This window comes from Passer montanus, unplaced genomic scaffold (genome assembly GCF_014805655.1).
Source record: "Passer montanus isolate IOZ18808 unplaced genomic scaffold, ASM1480565v1 scaffold10, whole genome shotgun sequence".
NCBI lineage: Eukaryota > Metazoa > Chordata > Aves > Passeriformes > Passeridae > Passer > Passer montanus.
Genome location: NW_024356505.1, coordinates 31,460,774 through 31,487,323, shown reverse-complemented (window position 1 = coordinate 31,487,323; position 26,550 = coordinate 31,460,774). Strand labels below are relative to the sequence as shown.

The 26,550-nt window shown below is 38.4% G+C and overlaps 1 protein-coding gene across 4 annotated transcripts in view; it reads right to left on the bottom strand.

Moving 5' to 3' along the window:
* Positions 1–26,550, bottom strand: part of CCNY (cyclin Y) — a 121,768-nt gene that overhangs the window by 15,287 nt on the left and 79,931 nt on the right. For 3 of the 4 annotated variants that reach the window (XM_039707741.1, XM_039707747.1, XM_039707754.1), the window contains 5 exons: positions 26,285–26,319; positions 15,618–15,718; positions 12,579–12,614; positions 8,071–8,128; positions 7,848–7,967 (listed from right to left, as the gene is read on the bottom strand). In XM_039707741.1, coding sequence (XP_039563675.1) covers positions 7,848–7,967; positions 8,071–8,128; positions 12,579–12,614; positions 15,618–15,718; positions 26,285–26,319 — 350 coding nt within the window. The remainder of the gene's footprint in view (positions 1–7,847; positions 7,968–8,070; positions 8,129–12,578; positions 12,615–15,617; positions 15,719–26,284; positions 26,320–26,550) is intronic. The other variant, XM_039707762.1, reaches the window with a different exon arrangement.

The following is a 26,550-nucleotide window of genomic DNA, read 5'->3' as shown; positions in this document are numbered from 1 at the left end:
AACAGACTGGGATTTTGAGTGTACTATGTGGTTCAGTGTATTTTTCCTCTTGTAATGAATTTCACTGGCCTAATTTTCAAAAGCAAAACACTTTTGACATCTTCTTCAGAACTAGCTGCCATGAAGTAATATAATAAAATTGAATTTTAAAAGGTCACAATAGAAAAGAATATTACAACTTCCATCTGCGAATGCTGGAATAAATTGGTTTATATGGCAAAAGACAAAAAATGCAGAAGAAACAATGTGAGAAATGCTATTTTTCTTTCTTTCTTTTTTTTAAGCATAAGTCTAAGAACTATCTGTTTTTTTGATTATTTTGACAGGTGTTCCTTCATGGAACTAGAACTAAAGAACTTTTAGTGTCTAGAGGTTAAAATATTATTTGCCTCCACTTTTAACAGCTGTGTCCATGCCCCAGCATGGAACTAAAGCTTAAAACAAATTGAAGCTGTTGCACCACTGTTACTTTTTTCCAATTTGCTTCATCCTTTGCAGTGCCTGAAAGTAAGCTTTTGAGGCAGAACTTTTCAGTACTTCTCTATTAAACAAATTCAAAAGCTGAATTCTCAAAAGAGTCAAGTTTATTCTGCTTTAATTTAACAACTAGTTCTGCTCAAGAATTTTCACAGCATACAAGAGCCATCTTCATCACATTTATCATTGTCCACTTAGTTCTGATTGTATGTATAGATATTTTTTACAGAATGATAACAAGACTACTTGTACAGATTAAAGTCACTGATGTGACACGAGCAAAAACTTTCAGCGGTTTCAGTCAAACAAAACACACTTCTGAACTCTTTCCAGCTTGCAAAGAACAAATACAACTCAGCGTTAGTAACAACAACACTACAATATTCAAAACTCATTTGCACCGTAATTGAAATCCTAGCTGAAATGAAAATACAATTCCGATTGGGAAAATGCCAGTGGCCAGTGGTCTGTACATACATTTCTATTTACAGACTCGATACTTCAGAGTCTGGTACCTCCACTATTGGTCTACATTCTGCATTTGGGAATGAATCACAGGATTTCACATGACTGTCAGTCTAACAAGATTTGATGGACAACAGCTGCACCTCATTGGGGACATGTTAATAACTAAGCACACATCAGAATTCACACTGCACAGAATTAAGATTTCAAAGGAGCAATAATGCATTATTTTCCATCTCTTCCCACAGACTAACACCAAGCTTTTACAATGACTGACCTTTATACTTGGAGTATTAGCAAATTATTATTTAATCATAAGTGAAACCAATTTGGTGATTTGCCTCTGTTAAAAATTCATTTATCTGAATGAAGGAGACTTTATTTATACTAATTAAATAAAATTACCACTCCATGTGTATAGATAATCCCAAATTGGCTGGAAGTTCAATGAATTCTGGAGAGGTTCATTAGCTTAGATGTAGCACCACAGGAATGTAGTTAAATGGCTTGCAAAGTCATTTCAGGTCTAGCAGAAGTACAGAACTGATTTGTTTCAGCACATATCTCCAGCTCTTAAATCTGCCAGACCTGAAACAACTCCATGCTGACCTAGTTTGGGTGCCTCTGATCTTGACTCCCAGGACCTGGACTTGCAGTGGCATGCTAAATAGCATTAGGCCATCCAATATAACCACTAGTCCTGGGGGGCTTTTTTTATCCAAACACAGAACTGCAACATGGCACAAACTATCAGGATCAGCAACAGCATCCAAGGCCCAGCAGTGCTGCTCCAGCAGGGCCACTGCTGAGCTTGAACTAATCCCCAGGGTGGTTATTTGCAGGTGTGTGAATCCATCCTGCTCTCCCCAAGTGTTTAATAGTAACTATCCACAGTATCCTGTGCTGTCCCAGTTATCTAAGATGTCAGGCTCCCCATGATCCTGGATAGCAGAGTGTTGGTTACACAACATCCCAATCAGCAGAACATAAATCGTTTGAAGAAACTGAAAACTAAAGATAGCACTGAAGAGTTCATTTTTAATTAGTGTGAAACAGCATCTCATGTTTCCCATCCCAGAGGCTATTATAGCAGACTTTGGACATTATATAATACATTCAAATAGAAAGAAAAGTTAAAATACTGGAGATGCCTTTCCCTTTCCCTTTCTTCCCCTCTTCAGGAGGATATATATCAAATATGAAAGTGTCAAATTATTTAATTTCAGTATTTCACAATCACAAAAAACACTCATGTTTTTAAAAAACTATGGAGTTCTTATAGAAGTTTTGCTTCTTTATGTACCTTCATCTTGAAGCTGTTGACAGTAACTTCCAATACTCCACTGATACCTCTTATCACATTGGAGTTGCAGTCTCAGCACTAAAAATACAGTTGCTCTTTTTTAGGCTTCCCTAAAGCAATGGAGAAGGTTTTCTGTGGAGGTTGTGAAATTTTCATCTTCAGAGAAACTCAGAACTCAACTGGTCAGGCCCTGATCAGCCTGGTTGTGCTTTGAGAAAAGGCCAAACCAGACACAACCCCTAGAAGTCCCTTCCAACAGAAATTATTATACAATTATACTTGTATGCAGTACTAGAATTTCCTGTGGTGTCACACTAAGAGGTCAGGAATTGTGTGTTGCCCCCAAGGAAGCTGACTGGGAGTCTCAGCACACTCAAGCAAGGGGAAATCACTGAGGAATGTCACTGACCTGACTAGAATAATTCTGAATTTTGAGGCAGCAGCAAGAGCAAAACATTATCTTCTCCCATGTGGTTTTTATATGGCCTTATGTCAAATTCTATCTCTATTTTACCAATAAAACTCTAGTAGCTTAAATTATTTCCCACTTGATTAACATTGACAGAAAGGAGAAAACAGCTTTGCTATTTTAATTACTATAATTGAGAATCTACAAATAAACCTTTATTTGCAAACACCTCATTCCCACCCTCATCAGGTAACACACCCTGTAAATTGCAGGAGCACAGAGTAACTAACATAGACATTTCCATCCCAACATATTATGGAGAAATACAGAGTCATCTCTCTCTAATGAGAAAACTTCAGTGTGTCACAATGCCTTGAAACTGAAATGATATCTTTATGGAAAAGATTATAATTGGTAGCGGGTCTCACACAGCCAAATCACGGCTCTAATCCAATCACTAAACTGCCATATGCTCTGTTCTAAGCCATCAGCCAGCTCCTACCACGACTCTCCAGAAATAACCGTGGTTTGCAATTGCCCAGCTGGGCATTTAAAATATTCTATAAAGGTTTGGTGCCACACATTTGGTGGAAAAGGACATCATATCATTGTGGTCCTTGCAAATTCATCCCATTTTTACTTCTGAGACCAAATGGTAAAAAGAAGTAACAAAAGCAGTCACAGAACTATAAAAAAAGGTGAACAACTGCAAAGTACCATTACAGATATTTATAAAAAGCACAAACGGAACTGAGAGAAAAGACACATATCTCTAGATTTGCCCCTGAAATTACTCTTATTAAGACAAATACCTATAATCCATATCAAATGAACTCCAGCTGTTAGGCAACATTGACTTTCCAGTCTAAAACTGGGATCAGCATTCATTCTTTGCCCACACAGAAGCCTAAGAGGCATCAGCAGATACACACTCTTTGAATGTCCTCTTCCAAATGAACTCCAGCTGTTAGGCAACATTGACTTTCCAGTCTAAAACTGGGATCAGCATTCATTCTTTGCTCACACAGAAGCCTAAGAGGAGATACACACTCTTTGAATGTCCTCTTTCCCTATGATTTAAAAGTAATTCCCCCTCAATGCCCATCTCCATTGTTCTCTTTTCATTAAATGCATATCCCAGCAACACTAAGGCAAGCACTGACTAAGTAGATGTGTAAGTACTAACTGATAATCACTCATGTGTTGTACATGGGACTGCAGTCAAAAGATAAGAATAGCCCTAAAACCAGGGCCAGAATCTCTTATCAGGCCAGTACCCAGAGCACAGGTTCCTCCTGGCCTCCTCAGAGTGCACCCTGAGCCATGTCCAGCTGCCAAGGAGCTCAGGATCCACAGCACAGGTCAAGGGACCTTCTGCCTACACCTTGGAGACCTTCTTCTGGGCTTTGGCACCTCCCCAGGAATGCTTGAAGATCAGGACAAAGGTGGATACACACAAGCCTCCTCGTGGATTCCTACCACAGGACAGAGCCTGGCTTCACTGCCTGGCCTGGCTCACACCCAGCCACACTCAGGCTGCCTCACAGTCACACCAGGCAGCAAGCACTGCTTTGGATGGCACTCCAAGGTCTTCATGGAAACCTGCATCTTCCATCAGCTGCAGAGAGGTTGGAGGTTACACTGGGCCAGCAGAAAAGGACCTCTGCAGACCACGTGTCTTTATGTACTTTGGACACCCTTTTGTGTTTTCCTTTTCTTTTAAACAACTATCAGATTTTTTACACATCAATTGAAATATACATTTTAAATAAAGTATTTTATCAGCATTCAAAAGTAAAAACATCCTAGTGAAAGGAAACCAATAAAAAACCACTTTCACCATTCCTCCAAATACACAGAAAACAAAACAAAATTGTCTGCAAATGCAATAATTTTCACAATACAGCTCAGCAGTATTCTCTCTCTACCTAAGTGGTGAAAATGTGACCAAAGAATACAGTAAGAGCTCAGGAATATCTGGCTGGATTAATTAAATCCCTATTTTTCATAAGGAGAATTTATTCTTACATACTTCAAACTTCAAATTTGCTAATATCAAATCCCCACAGTCACAGTATAAACTCTTTAAGGTATTTCAAAAGCATGCTGCTCTGAACTTCTCAGAATAATTCAGTGTGTGTACTGTATGTATTTACATATCACTGTATCTGATTTGTCTACAGCATGCAGACCCAGCATGCTTGCAAATGCAAAATTAAACCACTATGGACACAGATGTACATTAAAAGTGCCTTAAATCTGGCCTATTTGCAAAAAACTCAGAAATTCATGCCAAGGCAAAGCAGAAAACTTGGACCATTCTGCTCTTCAGTTCATAGGATTGTTTTCACAGAACAAAAGCACAAAGCATAAATATTTAATTCTCCTGCCATGCAAACACTGTATTGTTTTCCTGTTCGTATGGGTAACACTCCTGTTCACATTTTTATTTGCCATCCAATTAGTAGATTAACTCAAGTATAGCTTCCCACCTCTGCACTGAGGGAGATATTAAAGAGGAGACAAGCATTTCTCAGTTTTAGCAAAGGAGGGAATACTCTGGGGTGAGAGACTTTTTTCAATAAGTCAGTCACAGAATACAGTTATGCTGATCACTGGGGTTAGAACCACTAGTCACAAGCTTTAAATTAGCAAAACAATTCCTAAAACTAATTTTATTCTTATGGTATTATTTTATAAATAAATAATGTGAATTAGTATTTAATTGTTTCAACCTGAGGTTTTAATTTTCCACCTATCAGTATGGGAAATCTCTTGGCAGCTCTGGAGGCTACGTGAAAATTAAATTTCTAGTTTAATTATAAATTGGTTTTGCTGTAATAGTGCAGACTTTAATTGAAATATTTTAATTAAGTGCTTCAAGCCACACAATGCCAGCTTTTTGCTGCAGAATAGCTTATCTCAGAGTCTGGAGTTTCACATTTACTCAGCTCCTGTGCTGAACACAGACTGCTGTAGAACTAATTGTTACTGCTTTTACCTGGTTAATGCATGTACCAAAACAAACAGTGGGTGCATTCAACCACGCACGTCGGACCATGTTAATAATGTGGGCAGTAAAAATGGGTGCTTAAAACTGTTTAAAAATAATTAGACTGAGTGAAAGAAAGATAAAACTGCAGCATCTTGTTCAAAATGTCCTGATCCCCACACTTCCTGCCTTCTGGCAGCCCTCCCAGGAGGAACAAGTGGCAGACAGGGCTATCAGATTGCTCTCTGACAGACAGCCAGACCATGGCAAAACACAAGCTCCAGCAGGGAATGCTGATCTCTCCTTCTCCAGACAGGATATCAAAGCTGAAACCACTTGCAAGGCTCAGAAACAGCAGTATCAACATTATTAAGATTTCAGGAGTGTGGGAAGGGGAAAAGGGTCACTTGCTTTTTCACAGATTAGTTTCCACATATGAGTATTTCAAAAACAACACAATCTGTGTCTGGGCCATTCCTGATGACACAAACGAATAAAGAAATGGGATCTAGAAGTACAGAGGAAACTGAGAACAGCAGCAGCAGAATTTCACACTTGTAAAACACTATGTATAACCTCTGAAGGTTTCTGGAAAGGGGGGTCCTGACAACACAGGCAAGAATAGTAGAATGGTAAACACTGATCACCTGCACCAAATCTACCCATAAACATCTGCATGGCTGCTCTGAGAACTAGGCTATAATACATTTTCCTGTTACCACTGTATTAGTGGTAACTTAGTCACCTAAGTTTTCAAGCACTGCTTCTGCAATATAACAAATTAACTAAAAACATTTATACTTCAAAAGAATTTCTTGCAAGGGAACCACACAAGAACCAGAAGAGGCAAGGAAGTAGTTATGCAAGACTTGTGGGAAAGAACTTCCCATGCATTGCAGTAACAGAAAGGTAATGCTATTAAAAGGGGGGGGGGAAGCCCCCTGTCTTTCTACTAAACAGTGCCCTCACTTATCAAATAACTCAAGATTGAATAACAGATAAATACAACAAGGTATTTGACAGTGGGTTAATTAAATTACAGAAGAACATACTGATTCACAGAACATATCTTGTCTCCAGCAGAAAACGCTTACGAAGGAAAGGAAGAAGGACAAGCACTTAGTACAATTATGTAAAAGAGACAGGCAAAATGTCATCTCAGAAAACAAATATTGGCTGTCAAGCAACTAGGTAGAGTAAAACTACAAAATGGAAGGGTGGAGCACTGGAGGGTGTTTCTTGCCCTATTTCTCTCATATTCCTGTTCTTTACTGGCTAGTACAATTCATTCTGACTGTCTGAAGAAGAAAAGCCTGCCAACTAATCTTAGAAGCCAAGGGGAATAGATTAACAGAGGAAATGAGTAGGCCTGGGCTTCAAAATTCACCTTCTCCAATTTCCCCTTCTTCCACCTAAAATGCATAACTAAGCTGTCATGAAACCACATGTTGTAGTGGTAAGAAACCATTTTGTTATTTTAGAATCTCTGAGCCAAGAACATGGCCAAAATTGTGACTGAAAGCTGAAAAGACTTGCCAGAATTGGCAGGATATAAATTTCAAGAAAATTAAGAAATTCCCAGCTGGTAGAGATCACTTTAGCTCTTTTAATCCACATTGCTGATCCACACCAGCTGGAAATTTGAACCTTCTTTCGTGTCGTGCTATTTTTAAGCAGCTAAACTTCAGACTTGAGTACAATTGTTCAGTCCCATGACAAGCATAGTGGAAGCAGAAGAGAGCCAATATTTCCCAGTCACTCACTGAATCCTTCATGTGCCAGTCAATTCTTCTTAGTGCTATCAAATCACCTACAGCTGTTCCCAAGTCTCTCCTGGGAGCTACAGTGAGACACAGCAAACCCCCCAGAAGTTGAAGCCTTTCTGCTTTTAACATTCCCTCATGTTCAGACCATCTATGCCATCTACATTTTCTATGAGTCACCTTGGTGGCCTGTAACACTCTCACTCTGCCCAGGACAGGACCCCAGGTTTGGTGTCACATGTTACCCAATCTCTTCTTCCTCGCTTACTCTACCTATGAAATGAACTGTGGCATCTCTTCCCACCAAGAAATTTCCTCGGTCTCCGCAGTGAGAAAAAATTCCCTGGCAGCACCTAGATCTATTAAATCATACAAACACAACTTTTGAGAACAAAACTGGGTCTGTCAGATGGCTGATGTCATCCTTCAGACACTCACCAGGGTGACAATGGCACATTCAGCAGTCAGTTGAGCAGCACTGAACAACGTCCGGACAAAGCGGTAAATCTGTTTCTGCTCCGGGTCATGTTTGTCGTAGTCTGGTGGCACTTCGGATTTCTAAGGAAGAAATACTTCCAAATAGGTGACTGAAACAAAACGAAGCAGACAGAAAAAAAAAAGACAGTTCACATGAAAGGGAAGGAGAGGCAGATGAACTTACCGAAAGGGGATGAAGGTTTTCATCAAAAATATCTAAGAGCATTCTTCCGTCTGTGTCCCTAAAAGCATTAAAACCAAAGCACTGTCATTATCTGAATACAGCAGCACACAACCCTCACAGACACAAGTGCACCATTCAAACACTCTCCATGCTGAGGGGTGCTTAGAACCACTGATGAAATGTGATTTGCAAATAGAGGTTGGACCTACACTGCCATAGGACCCTCATGTAATATGAAATTTATATTACAAAACATGCTAAAACACTCAGCTTTCTGTGGCCAAGATACAAAACTGTTGTACTTTTTACTGTGAGGCTTAAGAAATACTACTACAAACTTGATAAAACTAGCCCAGCTTATTCTCCTTTTTTCCTTTTTTAATTTACTCATGTCCACCCCTGCAATCTCTCAACTCCTCTTCCTCCTTTATTACCAACATTGTGTTTACTAATATGCAATGCTATTTTTACAGTAATCTTTTAGTTAATACGTACATACTTCACTTTTAATTTATTTTAAAAACCCTATTGTACTAATGATTTCTGAAAGCCAAAAGAAGCACATACAAACAAAAATTCAGACAAAATAATATTCCTACTCATTGGTTTTATTAGATGATTCCCTAAAATCCCTGTAGCTCAATATCAGCATGCACACTGATGTAACTTCACAAGACTAACATCCAGGATGCAATAATAACTTGATAAAACTAGCCCAGCTTATTCTCCTTTTTTCCTTTTTTAATTTACTCATGTCCACCCCTGCAATCTCTCAACTCCTCTTCCTCCTTTATTACCAACATTGTGTTTACTAATATGCAATGCTATTTTTACAGTAATCTTTTAGTTAATACATACATACTTCATTTTTAATTTATTTAAAAAACACTATTGTACTAATGATTTCTGAAAGCCAAAAGAAGCACATACAAACAAAAATTCAGACAAAATAATATTCCTACTCATTGGTTTTATTAGATGATTCCCTAAAATCCCTGTAGCTCAATATACTCATGCACACTGATGTAACTTCACAAGACTAACATCCAGGATGCAATAATATAAGATTTTTGCTGTAGGTAACTTTGGCAAGGACACTAACAAACACAAAACCAAGAAGTCTAACTGTACCAAAACGGGCACTTCATGGACAGATGCATCCCTGTGACTTACTTATTACAGTTCCATCTTTATTTTTAGCATCCCTGGTACTCTGATCATACAGTTCTTAACAAACAAACCACTGAATATATTTTCTATCTTTACTTAGCACCACGTGTCTCTCAGAGCATGCAAACCACAAGTTTTACAGTGGACTCATGTCTGCAAAATACATTTATTAACTCAACATCTGAAGGTGCCATTTTTTCTACTAAAATGGAGGCTAATACTGGAAAGAAACACATTTTTACTATAAAAAAAGAGCACCTAAATTAAAACAAACTGTACCAAAACGGGCACTTCATGGACAGATGCATCCCTGTGACTTACTTATTACAGTTCCATCTTTATTTTTAGCATCCCTGGTACTCTGATCATACAGTTCTTAACAAACAAACCACTGAATATATTTTCTATCTTTACTTAGCACCACGTGTCTCTCAGAGCATGCAAACCACAAGTTTTACAGTGGACTCATGTCTGCAAAATACATTTATTAACTCAACATCTGAAGGTGCCATTTTTTCTACTAAAATGGAGGCTAATACTGGAAAGAAACACATTTTTACTATAAAAAAGAGCACCTAAATTAAAACAAACCAACAAAACAAAACTAACTAACTAACTAAAAGAAAAATAAATAAAACCAAAACCTGGACTGGGGTAATTACTAGAAAATTCCTATCAGCCAGGATTCTAGGCCAGACTCTTTTAACCCTCCCTAAAAACCCAGTATCTTAATAATGCAGAAGTAGTCTCCCTGAAATGATTGGTGTGCTACAGTAAACTATGGCACTTCACAATGCAAATAATTTCCTATTTTATTTCTTCAGGATGTAGCTACTATATACTATGAAGTGACACCTGACTGCCCTCAAAAATCTACTTAACAAAAACTTGAGAGGTTTTTGTCTTCACTGCAACTCACATCGTACTCTTTTAAAAATGGATCATCTACTGATTACTCAAGCATTCTTTATGGTTAGTTTGTTGGGGTTTATTTTATTTATTTAGCAAATTCACCAATGCTTATGCATTCCTTCAAAAACAAGATGGGTGTAGTTTTTTATCACTTTACTACTTTCATAGACAACAAAACATGAAGAAAAGGGATCAATATAACCATGATAGAAGACACTGGAAAAGGGAGGAATGATAACTAGAATGTTACAATCAAATGAAATGTGAGAAATGTGAAGAAATATTATATTTCATGCATAGCTTCTCAAAAAAATTAGATTGGTGAGAGTTTGAAACATTAGGAAGTAATTTTGGTTGAAGTCTCCTATGCAGAAGAGGACCAACTAAATACTGCATTAAAAAATTCTTTTCTGGAAAAGCAGATGCTGTGGACCTTGAGTCTAAGAGTTACAGTGGTTTCATACTTCCCATCCCCCCATATGAACCAAAATCTCCCACATATGTCAACAACTTCCTTTTCTCCTATAATAGCAGGAAACAGAACATATGTTTTGCTCTTGCTGTTTCAGCAGCAAGCACAACTGAGTGCTGTTATCACATTGTCCCTCCATTCCCAAATCACAGAGAACCCAAGACCAAACAGTTGTTTCACATCCCTCCCTTCAGAGTTTCTGACACACGTGAGCCTGGCTCCAGCATCACTGCTGGGACTGGCTGTCCCAAGTGCAGGCACAGCACTTCCCCACCCCAGGCACATTCCAGGGAAAGCAGTTTCCTGAATCAATCACCTCTCCATCCCAAAAGTGAAAGGACAGATAGCAAGTTTCCCAAGAAAGCAACAGTCAGAATGCATTTGTTTTCAAGATGCTGACACAGTACTCTTCATTTTATAAAGGTCTGGTGTCTCTGTCTACCAGTTGTAGGTCACATTTGCATAAGGCTCTGCAAGCCCACAAATGGGCATAATTTACTGCAGACAGGGATCAGCTCCATGGCAATCAGCACAGATGGCCATGTCTGGCACACTGTGGCTCTGGATTGTTCCTGCTCACTTGCAAACTCTTACAGCGGTTTCTCACCCTCTGTAGTCTCTAATGTGCCCCATTCTCTCAAGCCTTTTACTCAGCTGCCATGGTCCTTAGCAGAACAATTAATAATTCATTTCCACAAAACTTTGGAGCCTGATTATCTTTGAGATCTCTATTATTTAGTCAAGCACAGCAAAACCCCACTAGCTAACCAAACTAATCCAGGAACTATGGAAAAAGGGGGGAAAAGGAACCACAGATGGATAAACAAGTAATCCAAGCATGACCACTCATGCCTGGTTTCCTGGTAAATGAGATTAGAAGTTTGAGAGATGATTTCACTCCAACTTTTGCTTTACATATTGCCATGTTTCGGTCCAAGGCCCACTGATGTCTTAGAAAGTCTTCCAAGAGCTTTGAGCGGGAATCAAGCCTAAGCCTTTCTGCCCTTGTGCACATGTAAAGGTTTCTCTTGAGATGTCAGCCTTGTTTCAAGAAGTGTGATGGGCTCCAGTGACCTGAACCATGGTCCTGAATGACGTACCAGCTGAACTTTAAACTCATGAGTAATTCCTTTTGTTCTAGTTGGACTTCTTATAGTCCAGAAGAAAAAAGGTCTAAGTGGCTTGAAAAATCAAGATCTAAGCCAAGTTCTCTGAAAAGGCCAATTGAAAAAACCATGGACACAGAAGTCACTTAAATTATTTATACAACCTCTCCTTAGAAATGTCAGGAAATGTTATTTTAGGATACTGTGACGTATCATGAGGACAGGGAATATAAGATACAAAAGCACAATTCAACATGAAAACTCATATATGTGCCAAGTTACTTTTTAGAGAACCTTTTTTCTATTCAATTTCAATCAACTTGACTGAGCAGAGATCTAAAACATACTACACCAAGAGAGATAAGCCAGGACCTGCCCTGTTTCTGAGGCATCTTGAATTACAATGTTCACAATGCCACTTTTACTCTATAATTCATGGGTTTTATTTCAAAATCCTAACTGATCACTGATATACAGTTAACTTTACAAAGGTGCAGCTAAAAATGTAAAACTGAAAGATACTATTCAGATTTTTCTATATGTAACTGCAACATATGCAACAATGCAGAAGTGCCCAATGAATATAAAACCAAACACTGAATCATCAGAGCTTTTGAATGTTGAGCTATAGTTCCATTATTTATGGTACTTAATCCTCCAATTTACATTTTTCTATGTAAAATAATACATATAGAAAATGTGTGTGTTTCTTATTGCTAGCCTGTAAGTCAAGAAAATGAGTACCCAAAAACATTTTGAAAGAAATTAAGTATGGATTTTTAGGGTTTGAGCAGTTCACTTGTTTCAATAAAAGATATTTTCAGTACAAGATTCCACTATTCACATACCTGTTTTTGATGTGGTAATATATTGCAAGAGCTACACTGTAAAGAAAAATACAGAGTTAATATCTCAGGACTGCCATATTATATTTTTGTCACATTGCATGCAAATTTAAAACCTAGCACAAAACATGACAAACAGTATATGTTCAACAGCCCATTTTCTTTTGTTCACTCTTAGATATCAGGAAAACTGTAAACAGACAATTTTATAATATTTGGTTTTTATGCTCCAACTACATTCTTTTTACTTGTAATTACTTAATTTACTTCATATTATCATCATATTCATATTATCTTCTTATTTCATGTATCAAGTTGCACATACTTTCCATTTAATGCCCTACTCCACTAAACCCAATGATTAAACCCCTACTGACTTCCAAGGCTGAAGACAAAGCACCACAGCCATTGGACATTCTTTTTAGTTTGGCTGCCAGGTTAACACAAAATGTTTTAATCACCACTGGCATATGATTGTATATTTAAATCCATTGCTTGTGTCTGTCTTTATATAGCTGCTCAAACAGCAGACTCAAACACCACGCTCCTACGGTTTTATGGCATCAAGTTACTTATTTTAACTCAGGAAAGACGACTCCCTGAATAACTTACTGCATTATGCATTTCCCCTACTCTCAACCACACACCAAAGCACCCCTGTTTATATTCTGCACACAGACAAAAGGTGTCCTTGTATTCACAGAAAGTTAAGGTTTTGATTACATACACAACTAACTGATCTCATTCCCATCTGAGATGGAACAAAATTAAAGCATGGGTTCTTATGATTATCCTACAGTTTCCAACTCCCAGTTCTTGCTTTACTCACAATACATTTTTATTGCAGAATGAAGCCGAGCCAGCACTCTCCCTACTTATTGCAGCAGCATAAAACCAATCTAAGCTAAAGGGGAAAGACGGTGGAGGAGGGAATTCACTGATTCTCTTTGTAGACCGTTTGTTTCATCAGTGATTCACTGTAAGACACTTATGTCTTATACTGATGCAAAATTCCCCCCTTTTCCCTAAAACACCTTTTAAGAGTCAATTGGTTGCTCTCTGATTTTATTCCAGAATTTTTACATGAAAACTGAGATACTGCATGTTAGGAAAAGAATATGTTTGAGCTAAAACTCTAGCAGAATTTTAAATTAGTTCAGGTTTGATTGTGGTTTTTTCTGAATAGCCATACAGTAGAAAATATTTTTCTCGTTTAAAGAAAATATAGTTTACTAAATTTTTATGAGCTTTTACCTAACTTTATTAGAAGTTCTTAGAACATACATGCTTTTAAAATTTGGCTTTTTTCTACAAACACATATTTAAGGACTCAAGAGATAGGGTATACCATGGACATATTAAGACCACAGTTATTACTGAACAAAAGAAAAACTCACATTTATGAATGAATTTGATTTGACAGAAAGATATTCACAAAATTAATTAATCCTAAAGTTTAATTTTAAATTATGCCCCTAGGAACACACTTGCAGCTCCAGTTCACTTAATGAAAGCAGATGCAAGAGCCCATGTGCACGGCTTTGCTTGGTGCCTTTGTAACAAAATGACAAATTAGGTTTAGAAAATATTTACTATTTAGAAATCTGTATCAGAATCTGAAAGTCTCTCAGGGCTCTCAAAGAGTAACTCATCCAAGTTTCATTCCACCTTTCATACACTGGTTCAGCTGGCACTAAGAGTGCAGAAATTATGATTATGGAGCTTTCCATCACCCTACCCCAGCCACCCCGACTGCTGCAGATGCTGCAGTGCATGCCTACAGTAATATTTTAAACACACCAGTGCATAACATGACCTAGAAGAGATAAATGAGCTGAGCAAAATGCCTCCCTCTGAGATTTACCTATGTGCAATAGCTGTTTTCCTGCAGAGACTGTAAAGTGTGGGGGGAAAAAATGAAGTTGTACTACAAAAGCAATAATCCTATTGTCTCCTCACCCTTCAATCTGCCAAATGTGCAGCTGGACAGAAGATGCAGAGACTTTGTGTGCCAGAGTTCAGTTTCTCACCCTCTGTAGTCCCTTTTCAAGTCCTCTGAGCCCTTGCAGCTTCCAACCCTTCCCATGCTGGCAGCCTGGCCTCAGCCCTGCACAACTCCTGCCCCATCCCAGCACTGGCTCTTCCAGCTCTTCTGCTCCCCACCATCCCAAACACATCACCCTTTTCCCCACTATCAGCTCATCTTTCTGTGTCCTCAAAATGCTTCTTGGCTGCTGCACCTGAATCCTTTTCTTCTTCCCAGGAGCCATGGCAGTTCTAATCCAAAAAGAGACCCAAACCCCACCCAAAAGGCTGCACTTATTCTGCATACAAAGGATTTTAGAGCAGAAAAGTATGATATTCAAGGAGGAAAAAAGCCCAAACACCTCAGAAATGGAAAACATTTTTCAAGAGTTAATCAGAACTATTTTAAGTTACTAGTGACAGAAACCTGAAGAAAAGCAAGACTATATTCCAGGCAGAAAGAACTGATGAGGAATCAGGCATCAGTTTAACTACAAAACCTTTCTCCTCTCCCCTCTTTTTCCTTTAACAGAAAAATTAAGGACTATCTTAGTTACCAACATTATAAACTCCTTTGGATGCATCAGTCTAAATAGATTTATCTCTCATGTAACACCCCTGCAGCAGAGAGAGATACTGTCTTAATAAATTTTTGCATTTGTGTACACCAAGGTAACCAACCTACAGCCATCTCAAGAGAGCTATCAGCAACCATTAACAAAGAGCATAAAATGCATGAGCATTTGGTCTCTATTTTCCCCCTGTACAAAATTTAAAGAACAATACTCCACAAATATAAATTTTATTTCTCTCCAAAAGTAAAAAGGCACCAGTGAAACTTAAAATGCTCATCTGAGCCATCACCCAGTAACTCTGCAGCATGACTGATTAAATAAATTTATTACTTCAAAACCTAAGACCTTTGAAGCTTGCTTAGTAATGGTTCAGAAATACAGATACATAAATACACACATAAAATGTAAGTGCTAGCAAAAATAAATAAATTGTAAAACCCACCATTTGATGGTATACTTGAGGTTTGGTTGACTGACCGTGCTGTCATCCAGGAAAATAGTGGAACAGGAACTGTACTTCCTTCTCAACTGCCCAGGAGGATGCTATGAAAAACATGCAAAGGAACAATGGCAATTATGTAATACCAAAGCATTTTTGGAGGAAATGTAAGAATTTAAGAAAGACAAATTTCTGTCTCTCACAATGATGCACACAGTAATGTGATCACATTTGGAAGCAGTTCAGAAAGTTGAGAAATAATTAACAGTGCAAAAGTCACAAATATCCCTGCCTGAGACTTGCTAATGCTTTCAAGTCCCAAATCCAGTGTCCCTCCTTCCCCAAAACCATGCAAAAATTTTTCTGCAGGCTTACTCAAATACATACATACACTTGGAAAGCAAAGATGAATAAGACCTATACTTCTGTCCTCATTCCAAAAAAGTAAATGGAAGAGTGAAAAAAAAATTGTTTTAGCAATGAAGACTAGTTTAGCAACATATATAAAACCATGTTAGCAGAAAAAAAAAATTAAAACCCTAAAAAAAGCTCCTAACAGAATGAAGTAAGGGAAACAAGTCTTTACAGTAGAACTACAAAATTAATGCAAAGAATTCATTAAAAATAATTCATCAATAATAGATTGTTATCAGAAAGGAAGAAAACTGATCAATGGACAGAAGAAAAAGAGTAGAAGCAAATTTAAAAAAAATCTCTTAACAGCAAAGGTTTTCAAAATATTTCAATCCTTTTTCTGTACTACCATAGAAAAACACTGGAAAATTCAGCCCAAAAAATGGCATTTGAGAACTCTATTTATTTCTAAACATTTTTTTGCTGAGAGAGCTTCTCTATCAGCTGTTTAGAGCAGCCAGCACTCCACCAGGCTAAAGAGAACAGTTTCAATCACATCAGCTAATAGCTCTCAAGTCCTTAATCCTCTTTGATTCTATCTTTGCTTATTCCATCTACACTAGCAAACAACTAGACCAAACCCTAGGTCAGGAAAGTGAAGATCAGTCAAATTACACATATAACTCACAACAGAATAGGTTTACAATTCAGTTGGCATATCAACATGGAAATTTTAATTCACCTTACAATTAATGTAGTTTCCAGTGTTTCAGTGGAGGGACCAATGTCAATCCCATCAGCTGAATTCACAGGTATTTACCAGCTCAGAGCAACTGAGTATCCAGGATACAGTCCTGTGACTCCTACCTCAGTACATCTTCCCCTGCCCACTTTCCAAAACAGATATTATTACAAGTGCCAGCATCCATCAGCTCACCAATGCTCCACTTTCCATAGGCAGCTGACTTCTTAGCAGCATTCACTACACAGACAGACAGACTCCTGGTAAAACCTACACACATCTAAGTCGTATTTCTGTATTTCACAGCTATAAGTGAAAAACCACACACAGTCTCCTGTTAATTGAAAAAACCCCAACATTTTCTGAAGCTACCGGAATTGTAGAAACATTATGTTCAAATTATCTGAAAGCTTACCAACAAATTCTATCAAGGTCCTTCACTTGACCAATAAAATTGTTGGCTGAACTGCTTTTCTTGGAAGTGAAAAAGTTTACTGAGAAAATGAGAAACACCCCTTTTCAAAAATCCTTCAGAACTTTGGAAAGGTACTTTGTAATACTTTGAAAGCTGACAATCCATCTACCTTTCAAGCTATTGTATGTTAGGCAAGAAAGAAAAACTAGAAGTACTGTGAATATTAACGCCATAAAATTTATTATCTAGCATTGATGTACACAGAGAGAATTACTAGGGGACTGGTGCTTACTAGCAATATTCTACCACAATTGAGTTTAAATATCTGCATTAGTCTGTTAAGTACCTTCCACAGGCATGATAAATGCAAAGCAACTTAAAAACAACAAAAATGAGACTCTAGTGGCTGGGGAAAAAAAGGGAGATGTATACATATCTCAGCATTGTTATTAAAAAAACCAACACATGGAAAGTTTTCTTTCTGCATAATAAAGTATCAACATGCTTTATTTGAAAAATAGATGAAATCTAAGATAAATATACCGGATTCATTCAAGGCAAGCACAATTAAAAAACAGAAAATAACTGCAACAACACTACTATCAGATTTAAATTTTCCTATGTAAACAGCACTCTAACATTTTTCACCCGTCAATAATTAGAGCAACGCGGCTTATTTCTGAAACTACATCACAGAACTCTTCTTGGATTTTCAGCCCACATCACACTTCGTTAGGCTTGGAACTTTTCACACCTCAGGAAAATACGTGGTGTCTCAAGCCTCACTTTCTGTTCACAACAACTTGGCAGGAAGGAGCACCTCTGCCACTCAGAAGAATGGTGCCAAGTATAAAGCTGCACCCTTGGGTAAATGTACACACACCTGTGCCATGTGAAAAACTGACCTGTCAGGAGACAACATTCTCAGCTCCTACTCTGATGTCCAACTGCAGCCATCTGATGCAGCAGGTAACAGATTTTCTGCCTTTTCCAATTGCTGCAAAACTCCCTCAGTTTCATATTTTATCTTGACTAAGCTGGGAGATACCTGAAGTCACACAGTTCACCCAGACTTTCCTGAGCCCCCATAAAATGCTGCTCAGGAACCTTCTCCATCCTTGCCAAGGACAAAAGAGGTTACTGAGCATCAGTTCAGCATTCAGCACTGTCCTATAGACAAACACCTTTCTGTGTCCATTTCAATGGGATAGGTCCATGACCAAAACTGTACAGGAGCTTAACACCTTGGTATTTGAAATCCATCACAGCTGACCACAAAAATGCTCCCATTTAGACAAGTCAGAGAGGCTCTAATTAAGAAAAAAACCAAAAGAGCTGAGAATGACTATAGAGCTTTTGGAGAAATTAGCCAAATCATCTGAGATCTTTCTATGGTTCTATCCCAGTATAAGGCTGGCACAGGGAAAAGGACAGACTGGTACACCTCCTTTTGTAAATCTTCATATGCAAAAATGAGCATAGGACACATGTGAAGCCTTGACAACCTCTGCTATTACAAATATTTACTAATTCAAAGCACCTCACTGATATGAAGTGGGACTCACTTTACAGGTATTTTCAGTAGCTACAGTTCTACTTCTGTACCCAAGCTGAGATGCCATAGATGTCACGCCTCTCAACTTCTGCAAGACTTCCAACTTCATCTTACATAAAATTCCAAAAGGGCAAACCAAGGAAAACAAGGCAGGTAAAACTACTTGGAAAATTATATTCTGATTAGCCAGGGATCACTTTCAAACTGGAAGGTATAAGTAAGGGACATTCCAGAGAGGTACCAGTCAACTCCACATAAAATACTGACCAAAAGCTTTGATCACAGTATCAAAGTATTTTTTATTGAATTTGCAGCTGACATTAACTTGCTGAGAACATTTTTCTTTAAAAAATGCAATATATCAATAGAATTTATAGAGTTAACATACAACAGAGTAGAGCACCCATCCCCTCTGTTTCACTGGAATTTTATGTCCAGTTTTGGACACTGTATTTCAAGAAAGATGAATTTATTTCAGAGTCTGGAGGACAGAGGAGCAACATCAGTCAGAGATTTGAAAAACCTGATTTCCAAGGGACAGCTGGCAGACTGGAAAGGTTTTCTCCAGGAACTAAACAAAAATAATGGCCTTAAAGTCAGGTTGAAGTGAGCTACTAAGAAGAGGACATTGCTCTCCATAACCCTTGTGGATGGGATAAGAAAGAGCAGGCTTATATTAAACCATGGAAAATTAAGATTTTACATGAAAAGTGTGAGAAGAGGTGATGGCAAAAACACCCAAGCCACCACCTTTTTCTAATAGAAGGGATACCTTAAATGACTTGAGCAGTGATAGAATCTCCATCACTGAAAGTGTAAAGAAGAGCTAAAACAAACATAGGCTAGGAATATCTTAGACAAAGGCTTCTGCTTCTGGACAAGAAACCAGACCGAACAAGCTCTTGAATTCTGGACTAATCTTCTATCATTTGGTGGAGAGGATTTGTAGCTCTTTACTCCAGAAGCAGTTGCTATTCTTCTCATTTGAACCAAAGACATTCACTAAGAAATGCTGACATTATAGGTCACAATGAATATGAAATAGGTATTTTGTGGAATTTCTGTCTTAACAGAAAAAGATATAGAACAGAAAACTCTGCTTTATAATGTGCTATGTTTTTCAATGTATTACAGAAAAAGCTCTAAGAGATCAAGGTTCAGTTTCCAATAATGCAGGTGTTCCTAGCTCTTGAGACTAGCAGTTTTTTCCCCATGCACAGCAAGTACTAAGCAAATATCACTGCTTTATTTTCTTCCAGCTTCTTCCTGACACTTTCCAATTTTCCAAATCCTGTGTGTTTTAAGATGTTTGAACTACAGGTTTTTACTTGAAGTTTACATAAAAACATTTCATCAGAAATCTAATGGCTTGGTTTGCCATCGAAATCATACAAACACTGCAGAATTGCTTCTAGGTACCTGCTTTGAAAGGGATCACAATGAATTCCTAACTTTTTCAAGTAAAGAATGTACAAAAGAGACAATTTCTCTCGGGAAGCATCACTTAGAAATTAAATCCAAATTTGTGGGGAAAGAAGAAATGTTACTATTTCTTTTGTTAAAGTAGGCACTTCAGAGGGGTTTTGTGCAGGAATATCTAATGGATGGTGCACATTGCCCAAAACCCACACTTAGAATTGACCTGAAGGGCCAGCTCTGGCCTCTTCAGCAGCACTAAGGTGGCTCTCTGCCCTGATGCTCAGCAGGATTCCTTTGTTTGGGCACAACACTCCCCTAATGAAGCTATACAGCTTTTGTACCAGCGCTGGCCCTCAGCCAGTCAGCTTCCAGTTTGGCAAAGCAGCTTCAGCCTTTTCCAGTGTTCTTCAGCACATGTCCATCAAAAGAGAATTTGGAGCTTCTGTACTAAATAATGACAGTAGTTTCTCTGCTTCCTGCAAACCAGGTGTAAGTTAGTGCATGATTTTTAAAGGTCCTATTAAATAATAATTTCCCCCCTGGAAAAACTGAGCCTTGCTTGCTCCAGTCTCTGCAGACGTGCCCATTAGCTTCCAGGCAGCAGAGGCTGGCCAAGATGCTAAAAGGCAAAACTGGCACATAAAAGTGCACACGAAGCCAAATTACAACAGTAAGCAAAAATACCAGGACTGCTTCTGACTTGGAAAAGGGAGGTTCCTATCTTGAGGATCTTCTGTTGCTTCAGGACATGATTTAGTCTTGACAACATTTTTCACAGAAGAAACATGATTTTGCAGGTCAACAAAGTGCTTCCCAAATCAAGAAAACCATGCAACACAATTCTCTGCATGGCTCTGCAAAGCTCTGTGGTTATTTTCATCTTGCATAATGCCAACACAGCAAAATTGTCTGCCTTTGGTGTAGATATATTCACCAGAACAAAAGTAATAGGAAACTGCACCACTGTATGTTCATCTTCCTCTGTCAACAACTACAATTACAAAAAAAAAAAATCCAGTCCAACTACTCTTAAGTAATACCCCTTGTTCCTCATGATTCAACTTTGTCCTCAGCTGATGTTTCACCAATGTTTGATAATGTGCAAAACTAGCCTAGCTTAGACTAGATCTATACTTGCAAGTTTTTGGCTCTCAAGGCTTGTCCTTAATCATGTCAACTACAGAAAATTATGTCAGCAAGCTACTGAGGGGATCAGAACCACCAATAAACTGCTCTGCAGCACATGCAGGCCCTATTTAACCACTGATAAAGCACCCTGCCTTACAAACATGAAAGATTAAATATTTCTTTGACTGTTAAAATCAGCTCAAAGGCTTATATTTACAAAGCGTGTAATTGCTACTGTTGTGCAATTTCACCAGAGGGACTTTATTACATTCCCAGCAAAGCAAGTATTACATAGCCCCTTGTAAAAAAGCTGTCCTGCATGTTCTCATTCTAACTCAAAAGTTAGCTTTTGCTTCTCCCTGTAAAAAAGTTTATCACTTCATATAACCTTGTGCCTTAAGGCTGACAGGAGAGGTAAAATTCTTCACCCTAGAAGACAGGAAAAGAAGCTAACTAGAAGACTTTAGAAAAACACATTTCAAACAGTAAATTTAGGTAAGCCATTAAGGAAAACCTGTTAATTTTAACTTACTAGATGCCTGGAAAGAATCTTAAGCTGCATCTATTAGGAATTGGCATCAGTGTAGGGAATCTGCTAAATTGCCCAGGTGGCCTTTAAAGGTCCCCTCTAGACCAGCTTTTTTTGTGATTGTGCAATGGAGAGGAACAAAGGCCACGTTAAGCAACCTCTAGGAGAACTTCAAGAGCACCTGAGAAGCCTCTAATCTATCTTTCAGTTTATTTTGTTCTTCTCTTCAAGTAAGGAATGTCAATTAAAATATCTTAAGGAATTTGGACAGCAATTATAAGCCTTTACAACAGCCAGCCTCAGGCAGTCTACTTGAAAACAACATTTCATGTTTTGCTTTCACAGATTAAACTACTTTTCAGACTATGTTCCCATTTCAGTATGTATCTTATTTACTCATTAATCACTAGTTGAGAGTGTTTGATTATCAGTCACATGTCCAGTAGCTTTACAACAGGGGAGCAGAACAGCCTCTTTATTCAATCTGACAAGAAAATTGGGGAGCTACATAGGAGTAAGTGCCATACATCATTCCAAGCATGGAAAAAGGCTCATAGAAATTGTTCTTGCCTCAACATGTACAGGAAAAGACCCAGCTGTTCTCTGCAAGTCCCCAGTACTGTGTCTGGGGAGAAGCTCCCCGTGATGTGAATCACCACAGGGTCACTTACAAAGACCAGGGTTGTGACATGGGTGTTGCCCAGTAACTTTTCCCCATGATGGAAAAAAAAAATCTGCTCTATACATGTTAACTGTTCTACTTGGAATGATAGAAATAGTATTAGTTTGCTGGAATTTAACATCCAGTTGCCAGGTAGCAGACAGTGGAAGCCATGTCCAGATCTCTAGAAAAGACAATGATGAAAGGATGCCGTGGATACAAGGCTGGCAGAGAGTCTCCAGAATATAAAATATGCAAAAGTGAGACATTACTTCCTGTTATTTTCTTTTCCTTTTCCTACCCTTTATCTTCCTTCAGAAATACAGAAATATATGTGAAAAATATCCCTTCTTTTTAAGGGGTATCCCTCCTTTTTAAGGGGTATTACTGCTCCTAAACACAGATTCATTTTATGTGTATCTTGCCTAGAAGAGAGTAATTACTTGGGCTAACAGAGCATTTTCTCCTTGTCTGAAAGGGAACATTTCTAGAAAAACTTGAACGAGAAAACAACCTTTTTTCTCCCCTCGCCCTACTCCTTTCCTCTACAAAAAACACAGTAAAAAGAATTACCTACTGCAACAATAAAAGATTCACTCTTTCTCCACCTCCTCTAAAAACACAAAACATGTCTGTCTTCCTGTTTGCTTTCCTTGTACAGGCAGAGGCACTGATGCAATCTCTCTTCTCTGAGAAAGGAAATGCCCCTATCTCAGTCTGCATCTTTATCCCTCTCAGCAGCTTGACTAAGCTGATTAAAAGACATGTGCACACCGAGGCACCATTAAAAAAAAACATAAAATAACAAAAAACAGTGACTGCCAGTGCAACGGGAAAGAGAAGCAGAGTCTGCTGCAACTGCTTAGGAATTAAAACAGGCTGGAAGAAAGCAAACAGATCAGGTACATTGGAGGTAGGGAACTCCCAGCATCACTCCCAACCTGTCATGTGTCTGCTTGGGCTCTGTGGGAAGACTGAGAGATGGCAACTCCTCCATCGCATTCTGTCACTCCCTCCTTTCATTCTTTCCCCACCCCAAAAAAAAGAGCAGCTGCTGGCTTCTTCCATCACGCCTACTGACAAGGTGAACCTGAAACATGGCAACTGTCAGCTCCTGACAAAGTGTAACAAATCAAAGCAGGAGGAGCCCACCATTTGTGTTTGGGGATCACAGGGAACTATTCAGGCAAATAAAATAACTTACAAACAAAAGCAAGCGAGACAGGAAAAGAACAGTGGTGTGATCATGGTAAGAAAGTCCATTTTAAAATGAGGTAGAGTCAATAATATTTTTTTTTCATAAGTAATATTTCAAAACTACATTTTGTTCATCATTCTCATCTGTTTCTACACAGAATTTGGCAAGCAGTTAAAAAAAACCCACCCAGTTTTTCTTGACACTTCTCTTTCTAACCAGCCCCCCATATCACTTGGGAGAAATTCAATTCTGCCTGCAAAATAACCAGTTATGCAGATACTGCACAAAAAGATAAAAATATTTTGTTGCTCATCTTGGTTATTTATCACAAAAGGAGAATAAGCATGAAAAACAAAACCAAAAAATATGACACCATGGAAAAACCACAAAAGAAAAAAGTGCTGCATTATGGTGAGAAGTTCTTTTAAAAAAAGACAAAATAATAACACTACAGAATTTATGTCCTCTGGAATGTTTCCTCCAGAGAAGATGTGGGGACCCAGCACTTCACATCAACAGGGAAACAGATGAGTAGCTATAGCTCCTGTTAGCACACACTGAAAAACACTGCAAAAGAATTGATCAGTCTATAGAGTATATCATAAACCATTGTGCCATGTGAGTAAAACCCATCATTTGCCACATACAACTGTTAAATCTAAATAATTCCTTCAATTCCTTCCAACAAGGTGGTCTAGAAAATACATGATGGTTCCCTGCAGTCTGAAAATGTAAACACTGTTTCCAGTTACAAGTCACAGCTACCCCTTCAAAAATGATCACCCAGATTGTACATCAGGTTTAGCACACTGAAGATTCAGGAGGTGCTGAATGAATACTCACAGGGGTGCTGAAGGAACAACTTAAAATATTAGAGGACATGTTTGAAAACACAGTTCATCTATGAGTATTGCCTAAAAAGCTTAACTGACCTGTAAAGACACAGACAAAGCAAGGACTTCAGCCTCATAAAGGTTATTTTTAGCTTAGTAATTCAGAAGAAGTACTTTATAAGTACAAAGACTTAAGGTAGCAGCAAACCACTGAGGGAAGTTTATACTACCACAAGCTCAGCCAATATTTTGAATGGTACTTGGGGGGGAAAAAAAAACCTAAAACAAATTAAGAAGAGGTAGAGCACTTAGCACATCAACTGCATATGATGCTACACTGAGCTCCCAACAACACAACTCTTCAGTGATATGACCACCCTTCCCTTTTCTGCAGTATGTCCAGCCTAACCTAAAAACACTTTATACCAGGGTTTGCAATAGGGTGCTTCCAGCAGCATTTGTAATAGTCAGCTTTGTTAATCTGCTGGAGGAATCAGAACTCACAACACAATTTTCACATATGAAATGGTTGGTACTGAGTACACATTATAAAGTTTACAGGAACCCAGTACACTGGCTTTCCAAGTAATTTTATAACAAGACAACTGCTCTGCAAACTGCCCTCACATGCACTACAAACAATGGGAATGTTTTATAGGGGAATAGATGAGGACCAAGAACATCCCAGTGAAGGCAACTTTAAGGGTTTTGTAAACCTCACAGCATCCCATGACTTCTCAGAATCTTAACTCTTGGGAAACTGAAAATCTCAGCTTGCTTTGAAAGCCATGCAGTAGTTTTAGAAATACTCAACACCAACCAGTTCTATCAACAAGTGAAGCAGTCCTGCCCTCTGACCCCACACAGCAGCTCATTCCTGCTCTCATGACTCCCTCCTTTTCTGCAGGTGTGAGCCCTGGAGTGAATCACAATTAGGAGCCCCACTCTAGCATTCAGCTGAATCTACCTGCATTTGTACCCCAATCCAATTTATCTGGAGCTAGACAAGTGTCCACCTCAGCACAGAGAGGAAGTGGGTATAAACCACATCTGTTTGTTTCAGCAGCTGTAGTGCCATAAAAATAAAATGACAGCTTATATTTCCAGATAGAGAAAAACTTGAGAGCTTCTCCCCATTCACCTTAAAGGCAAATAGCATTTGGTGGACAATTAGTTCTTTCCCTTCTCAATTTTACTGAGCCATGACTCCACATATTTCAGCACAAGGCTTCACATACTTGGAACCACACTGGTTCCAGGTGCTTCAGCAGTACAGACAATGCTAACTGAGGTGAAGAACCTGGTCCTGTACCCAAAGCAGGCTACAGGGTATTTGCTCTCAGCTTCCCTGAGAATTTGATTCAAACAGAAGAGAACTGAACTGAAAAATGCTCAGGGTACATAAGCATATCAAACCCCTGTCTTCATACTCAGCATGTAGCACACGTCAATTCACATTTACCTTGCATCAACACTTCAGAACAACTGTGTAAACATCCAATGCAGTAGTTCTCTGCCAATGCAAACTTGCATACAAATGTAATCTAAAGTTACAAGAACTTCTGTAGTAATTTTAAAAACCATACCAATGTGTGCAAGCTCTCTTTCCCAGATACCAGTTACCTACACACATTGGCCGTGAACATAATACTGTCTTCAAACCAACAGATTTGTTCCACTAACTCAACAGTCAAGGCCTATACTTCAGGATCCTGATGCAGAACAAACATGTGAAGCATCAGCACCCTCTCAGCAATGTGGAAATCATGTGTGATAACTCTCATTTATAATATAGACAACAAGGAGAAAGCTGCATAGCGAGGCATTTTCACTTACGTGGTTTATATAGAGACTCTTGCGTTTTTCTCTCACTGCAAAAACACAAAATATGATAGAAATATTACATGACTATTTTTCCTGATTAAGCTTCTTATACACCATTTATAATAAAAAGAACAGGAGACTATCTATGTGCAACATTATAATCGCTTTTGCACTAACCAAGTATATTTATATAGCAAACACAGAAGAAACATATATCTGTATGCACAAAAGCATTTATGGCCACTAGCGTGGTGATGGGTTAAAATTCTCATCCATTT